This window comes from Sinocyclocheilus anshuiensis, unplaced genomic scaffold (genome assembly GCF_001515605.1).
Source record: "Sinocyclocheilus anshuiensis isolate Anshui unplaced genomic scaffold, SAMN03320099.WGS_v1.1 scaffold3274, whole genome shotgun sequence".
Taxonomy (NCBI): Eukaryota; Metazoa; Chordata; class Actinopteri; order Cypriniformes; family Cyprinidae; genus Sinocyclocheilus; species Sinocyclocheilus anshuiensis.
The window spans coordinates 360,870-379,669 of record NW_015537940.1 but is presented as its reverse complement, the minus strand read 5'-3'; the positions used below and the strand labels follow the sequence as shown (position 1 = coordinate 379,669).

Below are 18,800 nucleotides of genomic sequence, written 5' to 3'. Positions count from 1 at the left end.
ACTACTATTACATTTTAAATAGGGTAACTTGTAATCTGTAACCTATTACATTTCCAAAGTAACCTTCCCAACACTGTGTGTATATATATATATATATATATATATATATATATACGCACACACACATACAGGGCATATATACTAGTCTCCAGACCAACATTTGAGACCAGTGGCACCAGCAATATTTACAATAATACATGTTTTGTCTCTTGGACAGTAGCTTAAGTTGACTGAAGCAGTAGCTTGAGTTGGGATGCAGATTTATTTATGGATTTTCATTAACACAAACAGTATCATCTGTAAAAATGTAACAACGTTAAAAAACATTAAAAATCTTTTTTAAAGGGTAAAATATGAATATTCTTACTGAGGTAGAACTCTAATCTCATTAAAATTAACCTTTGGTCTTCCACAGTATCATACATGGCACCACCATGGTAAAAAGTAACAGTTGCCAAGGTATCTAGAACGGCTTAAGCCTTAAGGCATTTAGTTATTTCCATGTCAGTGTTGTTGAGAATACCAAAGCTGTTTCATCTGGCTTTAAACTAGTTCAACTCACCATGACATGTGTGGTTTGTATCAGAGCCTTCTGCGCAAAAATCTAATCCTTCTCACAGCACTGTTTAGTAGTCACGTGATCGAGACGAGTGGAACACACCAAACAAACTAGCCCGACCGTCGCTCGGCTTGGTGTGTCCCAGCCTTAACGGTTACGGCCATTTTAAATGCTCAACCTCTTTAAAACAGGATGGATTCTGTTTGGCTGTCAATGTTTTTATTGTTCATCAGCTGGAAAAAAGGTCATGATTTCAACAATATCGTTCGTCTGTGCTGTTATCGTTATAGTTGAGGTGTGGCCTCTCAATTCAGGACTTACTATATCTTAATCGTTGTAGTATCGTCCTTGGTGTGAACTTGCCTTAAATTCCACACCAATTTTTTTTTTCGGTGTAATGAATCAGCTGATGCTCACTGGAACCCCAAGTCGTATGACTCATGGTTCTTCCATTGAGCTCATACTTGTTGAACGACTCAGCTGACAGCAAACAAAACGATATACAATAAGTGAACTCTGTATCCCAATAATGACAGCAGTCATAATTTCATTCTGAAAACTGTTTCTCTCCCTCCTGGCAGGTCTTCACAGCTGCTTGTTTGGACTGACTGATCAAGCTGTCTATCTTTTTCAGGTATTCCACTGGTGACAGATCAGCATTGGCTTCACATCTAGAGTCTGTTTGGCTTTTGGGGATCTCATTAGAAATCTCTGTGTATTTGTGCTGCTGGACTTGCTTCGTCCTCAGTCAATTCCACTCCGTTTGTGAAAGACACAGACTCTATCAGCACGGGGATGAAGAGGGACTCCTTCAGGAATATTGAATCATTTGTGTACAGTCTGTTTGCCCTTTTTATTTCCTCCATCTGTAAAGACAGAAAAAGAAGTTGAAAGTACATTACGCTGATAATTTAGTAATTACATCCAACTAAAGTTTTAAAAGGTCAAATTCCTCAAATACCTGCTTTCTGTTTACTTACAGACATGCCATATTTCAGTGATAGTCCTTGCAAAGTCTCACCGGGCTGAACTTTGTGTTTAATTCGTCTTTGTCTAACGCGTGATAATGAAGAGGACACGAGTAGGGATGGGCGATACCTCTTATTTTATTTTCGATCCGATACCGATATTTTCAAGCCCAGTATCGTCGATATCGATACCGATACTTCTAAGCTAAACTGATCTTTTAAATTATTGAAAGAATATATAATCAGTAATTATACTCACTTAATATTAGCTTTTAAAGCCATGTTTTTTTAACATTTCATATGCCTTTTTTGTTTACACTTTTAGAAATAAAATATACTATAATTGTATATTTTAGCCCTTTAATGGGGCAGTAACCTCAAAGGTGCAACTATACCCCTAAAAGTGAGCATATTAGTACCATACAAGTATGCATGTTTTAAGGGTAGATAAGTTACAAAGGTGCACCTTTGAGGGTACCTCATGAAAAATAAACATGGTGTTACATAGGTACTAAAATGTAGTATTATTATTATTATTATTATTATCATGGTAAATGTAATGTAATAATGTGGCAATGGTTTCTTAAGATCTACTTACGCTTCTGATGCTTTTGGGAAACGCAACTCTATTTGAACAAGCACTGTGAGCCATGCGTCAGCAGCGAACGCTGTCTGTGATTGATTGGTTCTGTCTTTCAGCATTTGCGTGTGTTCCGATGAGCAGGAGAAATGGTTCTATTCAACACAATTATTCGCTAATATAGTCTATTTTTCCACTTAAAAGCGTATTTTATGCACCGAATTTCTTGATAAGTAAATAAAAATAATGTTTAAAAAAATGCACTTCAGAATCGATATTTTTATGTGAGGATCGATCCTTTCGATACAACATCAGTATCGAAAGTATCGATACTTAAGGATCGATCCGCCCATCCCTAGACACGAGGCCGCGTAGGAGGCCGCGAGTCCCCGCCAGTGACGCTGAGTGATCGGAAGACATGACCCGAGCTCCAGCGTTTAACCTTTAACTAATAATGACTTAAGATGAACTTCAGCTGACCATCTGCGGCTGCTGAACGCATGACGGCAGGAGTGAACATATCAGCTTCTGCTATGAGTCAATTTAAATAAAGAAATAACGTCTGCAACAATAAACAAACAATCTCTGATTTAATTGTTAGATTAAACTGGTCGGCGATCGACATTGCGAACCGAAAGCTTTTAACGCCACTTAACTAGTAAATAAAGCACACTGTGACAAATAATAACTCGGTCCTACGCAGACCCACAGACGTTTTAACATTTTTTAACTAACTTAACTCGCTTAAATAACAGTGCCGCCCCAAAAACGAACAATTCAGACATTAAGTAAATAATCAACCATAAAAATAATAGAGATATATTACCGGTAGCCGTTACATTTTAAGTTCAGACAGTCTTAATACTTATTTGTCCCAAGCCCTTAACAGATTATTTTAGCCTCTGTTGCCATGGCGTCAGCTAAATATAAGATCCTCCCATGTCCCACTCCAGCGAATCGATTCTTTTGGACAATAAACTGCTTTAAACTGATTCGTCAGTTCTTTTTCGTCATCACCTGTTTCTTGAGGTTTTACATGCCTTGAACACGAATAAACCTTATTTTGAGACGGACAGTCATTCATACAAAGAGAGTGGTTTAGCTTTGAAGGCATGAGTCCGATTTGCGAAGGAATCATTCACGAACTGACTCGATAAATCATGAATCGGACATCACTAACGTTACCCATAATTCCAGAGACAAAAACAGGAAGAAAGGGATGTTATTAGTAAGCCGGCGGTGGCGAAATAAGAAATAGCTGCTTTTAATACCTGGATAAACAAGACTGCAGGTCGCCAAACATGTCTTTCAAAAGGGAGGGTGATGATCAAAGTCAGCTAAATGTACTGAAGGTATAACAAAAACAGCAAGCAGACCGATATGTGTTATTTGTACACATGCACCAGTCCCTTTTCCCTTTTTCTCACTGTTCTGTCTCTCGTTCTCTTACAAGAAGCGACGCGTTGCAGATCTTCTGTCTAACTTCATCCCAGATGATGAAGCTACTCTGATGAAAAACGGAAGGTGATTATTTATTGCAGGCTGTTTGGATTGCAGAAAGAAGTCGGTAACATTCAAAGTCCCATTCACTAAGTAATATGTGTTATCCCCCACTGTAGATACAGCTGCCTTGTGTGTTCTCACCGTCCTGTGTTTGACACTGTTGATATGCTCGTGGTGCACAGGAAGGGAAAGCGACACCTTGAAGGTGAGATTCTACCTTTGCATTTACTCAGCTTCTGTATAAACCAGCATTCAGGATTTAATGTTAACTTTGGTCTATTTGTTTATAGGAATGAAATGGTTCTATGGAAAAAAGAATCACCTGCAACGTGAAATTGATAAAAGAAGACATCAAGACTATGTTAAAGCAGAAGATGATCAACAGGTAGCTGAACTCGTTTGAGTTCAACTTCGTTTGAATTCTACTGGTTTTGTGAACCAGTAGAATTCAAAAAGCCATCCAAATTTTATCATCTCATATTGTAATTTATATAACAATGAACGTGAGAAGTTTACACACATTTAAAATTGTCTTTAAATTGTCATTTATTTGGCCCAAAAAAAAGTGCAGCATCTTAAATATTTCTTCTTCATTTGACATCATAATATTTCTTTTTTTTTTTATTAAAAAAAAATTATTTTTGATTTTAAATCACAGATTTTCAGTGTGGTCTCAGACTTTAATACATACAAATATAACAAGGTCATATACTCATTACATTATCTCTTGTCCTCAGGAACCCTCCAGTTCAGCTCCTCTACTGAGCCAAACACGTAAAATTACCCATCATGCCCTACTCAGAACTGCTCCATACAGTAGCTGCCACAGAAAGGCCAGGTAATGTCTGTGAGCTGAACCATCTTTGTGTCATATGTCTGAATTTTTTATATTCCTCTCTAGGCTGTTTGTGTCTTTTTAGTTTCATTGATTATTTAATTTTTTGCACATTTATTTAATCTATTTCTACATTCATGAAGTGAACGATTGGAATCATCAGGATGTGGTCAAGAAGACAGAAAAGATCAAATCAACAATATCAACTCATCAACTCATTCGTCCATTAGGACAGGAAGTATTGACTCCATAGCAACAACTAGTACAACAGGTACTACAAATATTTATTTAAAGGCTGTAGACATTTTGTGCTTATATCTTTTTCATTTTCCATATGCATTATGTTAATTGTCATTTGTAGTGCATCAGGGACAGACTAAAGAAAAAGGAGAGACAAAGAAGAGGAAGAACGGATCCAGCACTGTGTGTGAGCCTCTAACAGATGAGAGACGCAAAGAACTGGAACACTACCTCAAATTAAAAAGGTATGACAACACTTGGCACAGTGACTCACATTTAACTCACATTCTGACTACAGAACTGATGCTAACATCCAAATAGGTATTAAAGGAATAGTTCACCCAAAAATAAACATTTGCTGAAAATGTACTTGCCCTCTCAGGCCATCCAAGTAGATGAGTTTGTTTCTTCATCGGAACAGATTTGGAGAAATTTAGCATTACATCACTTGCTCACCAATGGATCCTCTGCAGTAAATGGGTGCCGTCAGAATGAGTCCAAACAGCTGATAAAAACATCACAATAATCCATAAGTAATCCACATGACTCCCACCAATTAACATATTGTGAAGTGAAAAGCTACACGTTGTAAGTAACAAATTCATCAGACATTTTTAACGAGAGAGAAATATGAACAGATCAAGCACCATTTATAAGCAAAAACAGTTCTAAATATTTCAATTTTCATTTTCAAATTTTGATGTGAGAGGACAACAGTGGATGGACTTTTTCCACTGGTGGATGTGTTATTATGTGTTATGGACTAGTCTTGTGGCCAGAAACAACAGTTTACAGTGATGAATTTGTTTCTTCAAAATCTCTCATTCTGACGGCACCCATTCACTGCAGAGGATCCACTAGTAAGCAAGTGATCTAATGCTAAATTTCTCCAAATCTGTTTTTGATGAACAAACTCATCTACATCATGGATGACCTGAGGGTGTGTACTATTCATTTAAAACTAAATGATCTCATCTGTAGTACCCACATAGAATTCATTAAATAACTGTATGCTTCTCATAGATGATCTCTCATTCTCTTTTTCTCCTTTTTTCTCACTTGTCTGTTCCAGTTCAGGGTGGCTGCAGGACAGAAGTGGTAAATGGGTTAAAGATGAGAATGCTGAGTTTGACTCAGATGAAGAAGAACCGGCTCTGTTACCTCCTTGCAGTGAATCTTCATAGTAGACTCAATGCTGTTCAGTAACTGCCAAAAATGCTTCAGAATACATTTAAACTGAACTGCGTGCAAGATAACGATATTGTCTCTAGTCACAGCTCTCATATGACATTTCTGTGACCTACTTTATATACAATAAGGACGAAAATATAAGACATTCTTTCTGGAAAAGAGTTTGTGCTGTTGCATTTTGCAAATTGTATTAGTACTATGTACTTGCCATCGTGTTTAAACAATATCTGAACCAACAGAGGTTGTTTTAATATAGAACATGCAAAAAGAATTGTAATATTTCTATGTGAATAAAGTAAGGAGGTTGTGACCTCATTGTGTTGAATCTCATCTGGTGTATTTTCACAAATATTTTCATATTTAAATATTTACATTATCCTTTTACTTTCAATGTCAGAATGTTGGTTGTATGATGAAAGAGGTCCAAATCTATTCCAAAACGAGAACAGAATGTGGAATGGCAGCTTCGTTCTGATCCTTTGCTAAGTGCCATGTGCCATCAGATTTTGGCATAGTGGGACTTCACATTCTGATGTAGGCCTGTAAAGTTTAGACAGCCAACAAAATCAAAACCCCACATTAACCAATATGCTTGAAGTCACAAATGTGTAGAATTAAAAAAAATACTCCATGTATATATTAGTCTTTAAAAATGGCAATAATGGTAGTTAATGTTCCAAATGGGTAGCATAAATCTACTCGAGGAAGGTACAGTAGTATATTTGGAGCGTTGTAACTCAAACCCATGAGACTGGGTTTCATGACTGGCTGGTTCGTGTGTAAAAATAGGTTAGTAGAGGGGGAGCAGGAAGCCCTGCCATGGAATATTGAATAGTTCCATTTGTTTTGTGCCTCTGGGTTTGGGTCATCATATAATTAAAGTTATGAAATGAGTCATGCATTATTTTATCTCAATCCTCCATTAATTCAATAATGCATCATCTAAATCTAATCTAAATTGTTACAGTCCAGATCTATAAATGATAATGAAGCTGTTTTGTACAGTGAGTGTGCTGAGAGCATCTGCTCTGAGAATGCATTAGAGTATTTACACTACCGTTCAAAAATATGGGGTTGGTAAGACTTTTTAATTTTTTTTGAAAGAAATGCTCAGCAAAGCTGCATCTGATCAAAAATACAGTAAAATGGTAATATTGTGAAATATTGCAACTTAATTGTTTTTTGTATTTTAAAATAATTTATTCCTGTGATGGCAGAGCTGAATTTTCAGCAACCATTCAGTGTCACATGATCCTTCTGTAAACATTTTAATATGCAGATTTGGTTTTTAAGAAATCATTTCCTACTATCAATGTTGAACAGTTGTGCTGCTTACTATTTTGTGGAAACTGTGATACTGTGAAACTTTACTGTGAATAGAAAGTTCAAAAGAACAGAATGTATTTGCAATAGAACTTTTCTGTAACAATGTAAATACAGTGTATTTGCTGTTGTTTTTGATCAGTTGAATGCATCCTTGCTAAATAAAAATATTAATTTCTTTAAAAAAAATTTTTTAAATAACCTATTGACTCCAAACCTTTGCACATAAGTGTATGTCAGTGTTTTCACAGAACAAACCTGGATTAAATGATGGTTTTGTAATTTAATGAAACTTTGAAGTCTGATTAGACAATATAGAATGTAATATTTTATTTCAAATATTTACAAAAAACCTTTCCGGGAGCACCATATTACCAAAAAAAAAAAGAACTGAGCAACTGGTGTCTTTTTCAAGTTTGCAAACTGAGGTATTAAGGAGCAGGTCAATTTTATTAGATCAGAACTTTTGATTTGATGAAATCCACAAAAAGCAATGAAGTCTTATCAAGTTGGCGATAATAATATCCACAATGGCTGATGGCGAATGGTAAAAGCATATCGGGTTCATCTGTAGGGGTTGTCCTGGCTGTTACTGGAGAGCGTATAGGACTCCAAGAGTGCGCATGAGAACTTTGATATCTCCTAAATGAACTAAACTCCATCCTCTTTTCATCTTACTCTCTGTTGACGAACTGGAGATGGGATAAACACAAAATATCAAGTTCAGTGTAGGAACAAACATCAAAATGAATGAAAAAAATGTTCCTGTTTCAGCTAAAGACAAGTACAAGCTGCAATGTTTGGGAAAATAATATGAGAATACACTCACAGATATCATTGTTTCTGGTGATGGCCATCGCGGCTCTTGCACGCGGGCCCTGCTGAGTGAAGTGATAACCAATCTTTATGATGCTGGGGTTGTTCTCCACCATGGATGCAATCTCCATCTCAACTGAGTCGCCTAGTTTCTGTCTCTGTGAGAATGCACATGAACAATTTCGTTTTCAGATTTGAAACTCATGCCATCAGATGTTTTTGGAAGGAGAGTTTTAGGCTCTTACTTGGTTGTCGATCTTGATCTCAGTCAGGGTGGAGTTTTCCTTCAGTGCCTTGATGATGGCCATCATGCCTTGGGCAGTAATGAAGTTGGACTCAATGTTGAGGCTCTGCAGGGTAGTGTTGGACTGTAACATCTCAGCTATAGCCTGACTCACAGGAACAGAGCAGGAGAAACAACTGACATCATCACAATACATACAGAGGAAAACAGAGTTGAAAATTGATTTTATGAAGAATATTAAAAATAACTATTGATTCAAATGTGGGGTCAGTAAGATTTTTAAATGTTTTTGTCTCTTATACTAACCAAGACTACATTCAAAAATACAGTATATATATATATATATATATATATATACAGTATATACTGTATATATATTATACTATAAAAACAAATGTTTTCTATTTTCATTTATTTTAAAATGTAATTTGTTCATGTGATGGCAGAGCTGAATTTTTAGCAGCCATTACTGCAGTTTCCAGTGTCACATGATCCTTCTAATATGCTGATTTGCTGCTCAAGAAACATTTATTATTATTATCATCAATGCTGAAAACAGTTGTGCGGATTAATATTTGTGTGGAAACAGTGTGTTTTCCCTGGATTCATTTTTTAATGAAGATAAAGTTTTAAAAAATCAACATTTATTTGAAATATAAATCTTTTCTTACAGTATAAATGTCTTGTCACTTTTGATCAATTTAAAGCATCCTTGCTGAAAAAACTTATTAATTTATTTAAAAAAAAATCTTACTGACTCAAAACTTTTGAACTTTAGTGTACATAACTAAACTGAATAGTTTTGATAAAATCTAACAAAAAAAACAAGCTCCACTGTTTGAGTCTATAAAATATATGTTTACTATTATTGACAGCATTTTTTAATGAAAATTCACATAGGCTACGATTTTAGATTTTATTTTATCAAGACACACTTTTACACATTTAGCAATATGTCTTCAGATTTGTATGTGGAAGAAATATATGAGATTGAAGCAAATGAATGAATGAATGAATGAATGAATGAAATAACATCAAAAACACAGGCTTCAGGACTTACATGGGCCACGGGGTCATTACTGCGTGTCCCAGCAATGCTGAGGCTTAGCACATGTGTGTTACGCTCCATAGCCTCAAAAATCGCTTTCAGGGTTGGGATGGGAATGTCCTACAGCAACACAAACAGTCGTCACTATTTCTTTCTGCTCATGCAGAGAAATGCATCAATTCTTATGATTAATAATGGTAATTGATCAGAAGTGAAAGTGTAACTGAAAGTATAATTAGGCAGTCTGTTTATAATATTAGTATTATGCCCAGCCTGTAATGTGATCATAATTATGCTTATTGAGGTGGGAGTACAGTTAGCATGTTTACCGGGATGTTGTTGAGGTTGACCTCCATCAGCCTGCTGTCGTTTTTCTGGATGAGGTGTAGAGTTTCCTCTACATCTGTGTCATTAGGAGGCTCTTCGGGATAGACCTTATACACATCTGGTTTCACCACACCTAAAAGAGTATTGACCAGCTTATATAGAACTATTGTATATACTGAAGTGAAAAATTCAACAAAAATGGAAAAAAACACATATAAAACTTTTGTTTGACATTAAGTGGTTCAGTGTTAAATGTGCTGTATGTATACATACTGTTGATGCCTTCTGTGTTGGCAATCTTGCCAGTGGTGTTCAGGGCATCATAATATTGCTTGTTGCTCATGAGTGTGTACATTCCCAGGATGGCTGTGAGGATACAAAAATTCCATTAGTTAATGACATAAACATTCAATACTTCTGGACTACCCTTATGGGATACCAGTATATTAATAAAAACATATTAATAACTATACAAATAGAAATAACAATAATAATAATAATAATAAATATCAAATTGATAATAAAATTATCAATATGAATTCATTTTAAATAATAAAATTAATAATTATCAATGTAATTAAATATTTGAGATAATATATAAAATATAATTTAATAATTTTTATTTCAATAGTTTAATATAAAAATATCACAATAATGATTATTATAATAATATGTTGATAAATGTATAATTATACATTTTTATAATGATACATTTATATTTATACATTATATTGTAATAATAATTAATTAATAATTTAAAATTATATAATAATTAATACATTTTAATTACTCATTTAAGATAATTATTTTAATTAATAGTATTACAAATGATAAAATAATAAACAAATAATGTTATATATAAATATAACTTTTTTTATTAGTTAATCTTTTATAGAATCAATTTTGAGCAATGCTGGCACAAATCATTTAAGCTGCACTACAGAGAACTGACTAGATATGTGTCAGTTAAACTGCAAAATTGCATATGAACACCAGGTGGCGCTGACTAACCAGTAAATCCACTATAAACTCCCACTCCAGGTTTCAATTAGCGGTACCTGGACTGGTCAAAAAATACAGTAGTAGGGCAACAGCCGATAAAATTGGGATTGGGATAGACCAGACCTTCCCTTTGTACTACAGCTTGAATTCCATATTCAGATATAATAAGCACATTAAAACCACCAGTACTATTTAGAAATCCAGTTAGCTACCCTACATCTCAGCAAAAGCTGACTCATCCATTAAATCACCCTATTGACAGTTAAATCCTACACTGGACTGTTCCAGAGTTAAAACTGTATTCTGAATGAGGGGCTCTGCTGGGAGATCTGCAGCCAGTGACACACTCCGAAACTCCACCGCTTTAAATGTCCTTAAGGGCAAAGGCTTGTTATTAAGTGCTCACAACAGAAGCTCAATGACAATTAGACTATTGACCGGTTCCCATCACTTTAGTATGTTAAATTAAGAATAATGTAAATTCTTTGTGTCTCATGTTGCATTTTTAATAGAAGCAGTAAGCTTAGTGATATTTATGTTTGGCTAAATGCTGCCTACACACAATCATAGTGTTTCTAACCTACAGATGACTTGCAGCCAACCCAACACAGAAGTGCAAACATTTTCACTCCATCTCTGCTCATGTTGACTAGTTGGCTGTTGCTCATTTTATTTTGGTGAGCTGCTGAGCTTGGGGAAATAGATACTGTGTGGTATAATTCTGTGCATGACCTACATCATTCATAGTTCCACTTATAAGTCAGCTAGGCTGCTTCTTTTATATATATATTTTTAAAAAGTTGTCATATGAGACACTGATTGTACAACACAAATAGAGCAGATGAAATTAGAAAGGGTTTGATTGACAAATGTCATGCACGGGGTATTGTGATCAGCTGTTTACAATAGCAAATAGAGGATTAGTCCTTAGTCAAGGATCAAAATTTGGATTACAGTCAGAGCCGTTACAGGACATTACAGGTTTAAAGTGAGGATTAGTTTTAGAAGAGTTGTAATGCCTATCCAGACCGGATATCATAAGTTGTTTTATATCATGTGAAAAGAATCAACAGGAACTGAGTAGAAATGGGATGCCCACCTGCAATGTCACACATTTCAGCATCTGTTGCATTCTTCAGTGCTTCCTCTAGCTCAGGTTCCAGAGTGATCTGTTCCTCCACAGGGATTTGTCCTGTTCCTGGTTTAGGGACAAAGGCTTTACCTACAGACAGCAGAGAGAAAGAGAAATGGTCACTTTACTTACAGCTAAAACGCAAGCACATGAAAGAAACAAACAATCAAATAATACAACTATAATTAGAAAATGACATATAATATGATAAATAATTAATTATTCATTTTAATTCTATAAAAGTTCAGAATTTTATTTTAATATATGCATCAGATGATGACTAATAAATGGCAAATATGCCTTCAGTAGAATATTTCAAAGCGCATTTGTTTACTAAGAGATTTCAGTTGTTATATATTAGAAATGTTATGTTAATATAAATCCAGTGGTGGTGGTACCTCTCTTCTCCCCTGTAAAGGGCACCAGGTCGTCTCTGTCCTTGTGTTCCATGGCCTCCTTCTCCAGGTAATCCATCAGGGCGAAGCGATCAAAGGGGCCTGTGGGACTTTTCTTGGTCTGGTCGCGCTGACGGTACCCGGCTGGAAGCATGGCATTCTGAAATGTCAAGAAAATGATTATGTTTAAAATGATTTCTGCTATCAGAAATCACCCATTCACATATGCACATTTGATTGCTTCATCCTTCCAAAATCGAGTTTTAAACAAAAAAAATCTGTAGTAGGATTCGTAGGACTTTTTCCCAGTGGGACACAAGAGTAATTATCATTAACAAATTGTGTTCTGAGCACAGCCAAGTTCAGCAGCAATTATACTTAATTATAACACAGCTCTCCAGAATACTTGACTCTGATTGGTCAATCATAGCATTCAGCGGTCATATATTTTCAAATATTCGCTGTCGCCCATGGCAATGGTTTATATCAGACCACTATTCCGAAACGCCACTACTTTCATGTCTTGTGCCTCGTTTGTAGTGAAAATGGCTTCAGAGGTCCTGAACACCTTGTTGGAGTTTATTTTGCGATAATGACCTGCTGACTGTACATTATCCCTTTATTATTTGATTGTGTGTTTTGCATCATACACTTACCAACTTTGTAAATGACTACACATTAAAAACTAGCACTATACCCCGAACAACTGAGGATCACACACTATCAGACTTTGAAGCTGTTCCGAACACTAAAAACTCACACATAAACATGCGCCTCGTTTCTAGGAGACGCATGACAAATGAAAACAATGTGTTCGAAAATCGGCTCAAAACAACTGGATGGAATCCTAATCTGAAGCTGAAAAATAAAAGAGTCTGTGACCATCATACACTACACTATTTTCTGTGAAATCTGTAAACTCAAATCTGCAGGCTGACTTTAAGCAACATAACTGTCAAAACTCTCGGTAAAAGTTGTGTAGTGTATTCCAGCCTTAAGTTGTTAAAAAAAAAAAAATTTCTTAGATCATATGTTATCTACCACTGGTGTCTCCTCAAAAATAAGTGCACGTGGCAAAACATTTCAAAGTCTACTCAAATGTAACCTGGCCATGCTTTAGTTTCAAACAGTTGTACGGCATAGTACCTCAGGGTCCACCTCCTGTAGTTCATACTCCAGCTTATCCAGCTCTTCGGCGCTGAGGCCCCTGAGGATGGCATCCTCGTCAATGTCTCGGGGATCACTCTTAGACATGCTTGCTGCTCGATGGCACTCTCAATTCACACAGCTCGCCCAGAGACAGCGGGCCCTGAGAGAGAGATAAAAAGTTTAAGCCAGAAACTTACACAAAAAAAATCATGTTTTACAGTATTTGGCTTGCAAATAAGACACAATAATGGCTGCTTGCTTTATTCAGTCCCTCAACGCTTTCTGTAGAAGTTGAGAATGAATGGAAAAACCTGCTTTCCAGTCCAAGTCACTTTCAGCCTGGCCAAACGAGCCAACCACTGAAAGGGCATGATAGGGAACTGCTTACATTGTTAAAATGCCACAAAGCCCAGCTGAATTAAAAGAACAAGGCTAGTATTTGTGTACAGGAAGAGCTTTTGGGGTCTGAGGGTACAGTGTACTTGGGAACATGTTTCTGACAACATTATCTTATTACAGTAGACGCGCCGATCATATGGGACATGAGGAAAGTACTCACTGCTTCTTTAATTCGAAGGCAGAGAGACAGAGAGAATCTTGTCTATTTTTAGTCCCTGAACAGTAACGCTTGGGTTTTGGGTTACAGTAAGGAGGAGAAGGTTAGAACTGTGAGGAGTTATCACTGGCTCACACTCGTGAAGGTGGCCTATGTTTCCGCCCATCCGCCTTGTGAAACAGACTGATAGAGTCATGGGCTAGTTACCAGTTTCAACCCACCACACCCAAACTGAATCTGCAACACAAACTACAGACAATACAGCCTAACACGTTATGTAACCGACCTAAACTCATCCGTCTGTAACTACATGTTGGAACATGTTACAAAATATGGTCTTGTGTGATTATTACAGTAAAACTGATTTTTCTTTATGAGAATTATTATTTTATTTTCCAATAAAATACCTAAACATTCCTCATATAACCCTTGGTGTATTATTTTTTATTTTATTTTATATTAAGCATAACCTCATTTGTTAGATTTATACATAAGAAAGAAAACTTACATAAGGATATTTTCTCTGAAAACAGGTCTTAATATATCATGTGATTCTGCTTTACAAGTAAACTGATTAAGGATTTTTTTAAGAATTCTTAGATATTTTTACACTCAAAAATGTCTGCTGATACTGAAAGATGTTTGCATGTTTGCACATATAACTTTAAAGATGCTTTTGATGTGTAAATATTTCTAATCAAATTACTTTTAAACTGTTAGCCAAACTGTAAGTCTGTAAATTGGGCGATCAATGTTTACAATCATGTGGTAAAACCATTTGGAGACCGGTGAGGTAATGGGCTATAAATATATGCTAATGAACATTACTGCTAAATATCACACAATGAATCACAAGGATCTGTTATGTTCTGCACTCTTCATGCACTCCTAATTCTTGATCAAATTAAATTAAATTAAATTAGCAGATTATTAGCATTAGTGATGGCTGATTTTACATTATGGAAAAAATCAAAAAGACAAATGTGTGTTTGTGTTTGTTTTGGGTGTGTATTTGTGATTGTCTGCCTGTCATAGGTGTTAGACCGGAGTAGTGTGGCACTAATTTGTAAAGCCAGTGACACAAACACAGGATCAGAGAGCTAAGAACAGAAAATGAAAACTAAAGATTGTAGACATCAATCAACCCACCACAAGTTTACTGACTCCAGAAACAGCATTACCATCACCCAACTCAGCCCTCAACTCATTTCAAGAATAATTATGAATCGTTTGCAGAAAATTATGTTGTTTATTCAGATTTAGTTGCTTCAGATGTCTTTAGCTGGACTAACAGTAAAGCTAGAAATGCGAAATAGAGAACTGAATGAACTGAGTGGAGGATGGCTGAACTGCTTTGAGTGAAAAGTATTTGCTTGACATGGCTAAAATTAGAACTATTGTTATATATCTAACTAATCTTAATATCAGTTCTGAACAAATTCAAATTACACTATCTTTTGTGAACGTCTAAATGACCTTGCCCTCAGAAATGGATAATGCATAAGACACCATTCTTTCAGGAACCTGTCAGTCTAGACTGATGGCTCAAGGATTATAAATAGCCAATAACTACTTTGTCTCTTCAGTCTTACAATAAACATACAGGCCAAAAGCAGGCCTTCTGCCGACCAGGTGTCATCTTTTTGTGTTGCGCACATATCCCAGGAAAGAGCAGCTGTCTGCCTGTTCCTAACACCTGTTCTCACAGCTCCCATATGACACCAACTCAAGCCTTAAAAGTATTAGTTGAGTTTCACCTGTTCAGGCTCACTAGTTGTGAAAAGGGTTTTTTAAATTAGTCCTTCAACGTGGAATCCTTGTTATTTCACTGTTGCAAGGCAGTGGACAACATTTGACATTTCCAAATTGAGAAAATATTTCTTTAACTCAATTTATTTTTAGTTAGTACAGTATTAAAAAAAAAAAATATTAAGGCACAACATGCAAATTATAATTAGATCTTTTGAAATGTAATGTCCTGTGCTTGGAGTTCAATTGAATTGATTTATGTTGAACAGATATCATTTTAAAAATGTCATAATATGGCATTCTAATTTTAATTATTGTAATGATTAAACTGCAAATCAAAACAAACAAAATCTAAAATGGCATGTGTATTAAATTGTTTAAGTGATAAAAGGTGTGGGGGAAAAAAGAAAAACAATACTGACAAAACTAGGCAGAAATTCCACACTCTTAAAAGGTTCCGAAGAAGAATCCTTTTGGGTTCCACAAAAAAACTTTAAGTAAACAGTTATAAAAAGACCCATTTTTTCTGAGTGTGAAGAACATCTAAAGAACCTTACTCCAATATAAAGAACCTTTTGTCAAATGGAAAAGTTCCATGGATGCTCTTCATGGAACCAAAGATAGCAATAAAGAACCTTCATGTTTAAGAGTGTAATGGCATCTATGGGTCCATGAAGAACCTTTAACATGCATGGAAACTTTCCATTGCACAAGGTTCTTTATAGTGGAAAAATGTTCTTCAGATTATTAAAACCTTCTTCACACTAAGCAAAAGAATTGTTCACTAAAAAGTGAACCCAACATAGGTCTTCTATCTATGGCATGGCTGCAAAAAAAAAAAAAAAACTTCTTGGAACCTTTATTTTTAGTCCTTCCTTGTTTCTGCTTTTTTTCTTGAAAAACATGGCAATTTCAAACTGCAAACTGACTAAACACCTCCAAATGCAATCTGACTCTGCTGACTGCTTTCCTTCTAGAGGCCATAAAGTTATTATCGTCCATATGACAAAAACATTCGTTGGGTCTCTCAGAAACCCAATTCCCCCTCTGGTACTTCAGAAGGACACAGAACAAATTTCGGGCACTGACACATCAGATACCCTATCATCCACCAGAAACACTAAAAGTGATTTTCCAAGTGTCCAGAGCTCTCCTGATGTGCAGCATGAGCCTAAAAAGAACCTTCTTATTCAGATCCATATAGTTCAGTTATGGAGTTTGATCAATCAGCATTTTCCAGCTGACACACAGCTCATAAGACCTCACACTATTTGTAGGTTGACTTCACCATTGAACCACCCAAGTGTAAAATTCCAAATCAACCCTCAGATTAATTTTAGCTTCACAAGTCAGCTACTTCCAGCTGCGTAAATCCTCTCCGCTTGCAAAGCTGCAGTGTGCAGCAGTACTGCAAAGCAAGGCTGGCTGGGAAAATAAGGGCTGTTTTGAAAAAAAAAACTAAATGTCTAAGAACATTATACCACCAAAGAAAAGATGACAATCAGCTGGTATTAAAAACTTATTTTGAAATAAAAGAAAGATTGTTTAAAGATTGTTAAGGATTGTTGTTTTGACATGCACTCACATCAACAGGTGCATCTGCAGGAAGACTCTTCAAAACACTGTTCTCCATAAAGCCTTAACTAAAAAATTATCCAACTAATCCAACAAGATCTAGAGTCTCTAACTATCTACTAACTGGACCTTTAACTTTTACTATACACTTTACACTACAAACCACCCACTGGGTACTCTATCCATGAACTACACTAAAATTATTGCTTCAACAAAATCACCAAAACAATCATTCACGCAATTAGTAGCTGACTGCAACAATAAGTGCATTTTAAATTTGAAATAAATAAAATAGTCAGTAAAAAAAGCAAATCCTGCTTACTATACATAACTATATGCAGTGTCCAAAAAACTTATAATAATGTGGTCCTGGTGCTAAAAGAGACACACAGACACAGATTATAGAAAGACAGTTAGTGTGTTACCTACCCTCACTAGGACTCAGAGCTGCTGGGATCTTCTGTACAGCAACTCTATGTTTGAAATCAGAGAATAGCCCTCGGTCGCCCCCCTCCCCGGTAGCCGTCCCCCCTTAAGCCCTTCCTTCTTCGCTTGCCTGCTATCTGGGTTGAGCTGAGACAGGGAAACGAGCTACTCTTCATGAGGTCAGCATTTCATTATTTGGGCTTTGAGAGATTAGTGACTATGAAACAGAGGGACAGAGAGAGGCTCCATGTAGTCATCTGTTTGATTAATTCAGGTTTACTCGTTAAACGCGTAACATTTTAGTAGAGAGAAGTGACCTCTAGGTCTAGGGTATAGAGGCTTTAGTAGAGAGAAGTGACCTCTAGATCTAGGGTATAGAGGCGGTATTGCAAGTCAGAGAGACCCCAGTTTGAAGATCTGCTATCTGTTTCGAATTTAATGTTGAAGTTTTTACATTGGCTGCATTTAGTAGTAAGTGGGATCTTTCCAAAATGAGCTCATTTTATAGATGACCCACATTTTTCTTAATTATTATAAAAAAATAATGACATCTAAAAGGCTACATGGCAGCAATCTTTAATGCTGTTTTTAATAATATGAACACATCAAAAATACATATTACTACATAATCAAGTACATTAAACAGTGCATTAAATAAATAAATCATAAAACAAAAATTTCATTAAGCAATTATGAAATTAAGCAACAAAAAAAATTCAACAATGCAGCTTATTGCACTTGCAAATACACTGGACAGAGATTTGACAGCAAACAGTTCTATCTATGCAGTTGTATGTCACCAAAGAACATTTTTTGGACGGACAGATGGACGGACGGACAGGTAGATAGATAGCTAGATAGAAATATTTTTTTAATTTTCATAATTCACAATTTATGTATACAGTGCAACAGCAAAAACTGAGGAAAAAAATGTCACATTTGTGTAGAGCATTTTCTAGAACTACAAGTCAAGCTGCAATACCAAATGGAGATGCCAACAGACCACTATACCAGTCACCTTAACCGGACTGTATATAAATATGTATGGATCCATTCAGAATTATTAAACTGAGCAAAACTCAAGTTTCAAGAATTTCAAATGTGGCGATCTGAAGGCAGCTCAACATGACCAGTGATCAGTTCCAGTGTCAGAGTGAGTGTTGATGCCCATATGTATAAACA

The 18,800-nt window shown here is 35.8% G+C and overlaps 2 protein-coding genes and 1 pseudogene across 2 annotated transcripts; 1 reads left to right on the top strand and 2 right to left on the bottom strand.

The window, feature by feature from the left end:
- The window catches only part of LOC107663382 (lysM and putative peptidoglycan-binding domain-containing protein 1-like), a 5,030-nt pseudogene extending 1,972 nt beyond the window's left edge, over positions 1-3,058 (bottom strand).
- A 252-nt stretch (positions 3,059-3,310) lies between these two features.
- On the top strand, positions 3,311-6,141 carry LOC107663374 (sodium channel modifier 1-like). The gene is made up of 8 exons (XM_016453585.1): positions 3,311-3,459; positions 3,561-3,631; positions 3,727-3,815; positions 3,901-3,995; positions 4,348-4,448; positions 4,589-4,716; positions 4,807-4,930; positions 5,758-6,141. The coding sequence occupies exons 1-8, from the start codon at positions 3,409-3,411 to the stop codon at positions 5,867-5,869; spliced, it is 771 nt and encodes a 256-aa protein (XP_016309071.1). The 5' UTR covers positions 3,311-3,408; the 3' UTR covers positions 5,870-6,141.
- Positions 6,142-7,626: 1,485 nt separating this feature from the next.
- LOC107663362 (tropomodulin-4-like) lies at positions 7,627-17,754 on the bottom strand. Its single transcript, XM_016453575.1, has 10 exons — positions 17,622-17,754; positions 13,310-13,472; positions 12,167-12,323; positions 11,736-11,858; positions 9,908-10,000; positions 9,637-9,767; positions 9,320-9,427; positions 8,261-8,404; positions 8,029-8,173; positions 7,627-7,891 (listed from the first exon to the last, which is right to left on the bottom strand). Exons 2-10 carry the CDS (start codon positions 13,415-13,417, stop codon positions 7,869-7,871), a joined length of 1,032 nt encoding a protein of 343 aa, XP_016309061.1. The 5' UTR covers positions 13,418-13,472; positions 17,622-17,754; the 3' UTR covers positions 7,627-7,868.
- Between the last annotated feature and the right edge of the window lie 1,046 nt (positions 17,755-18,800).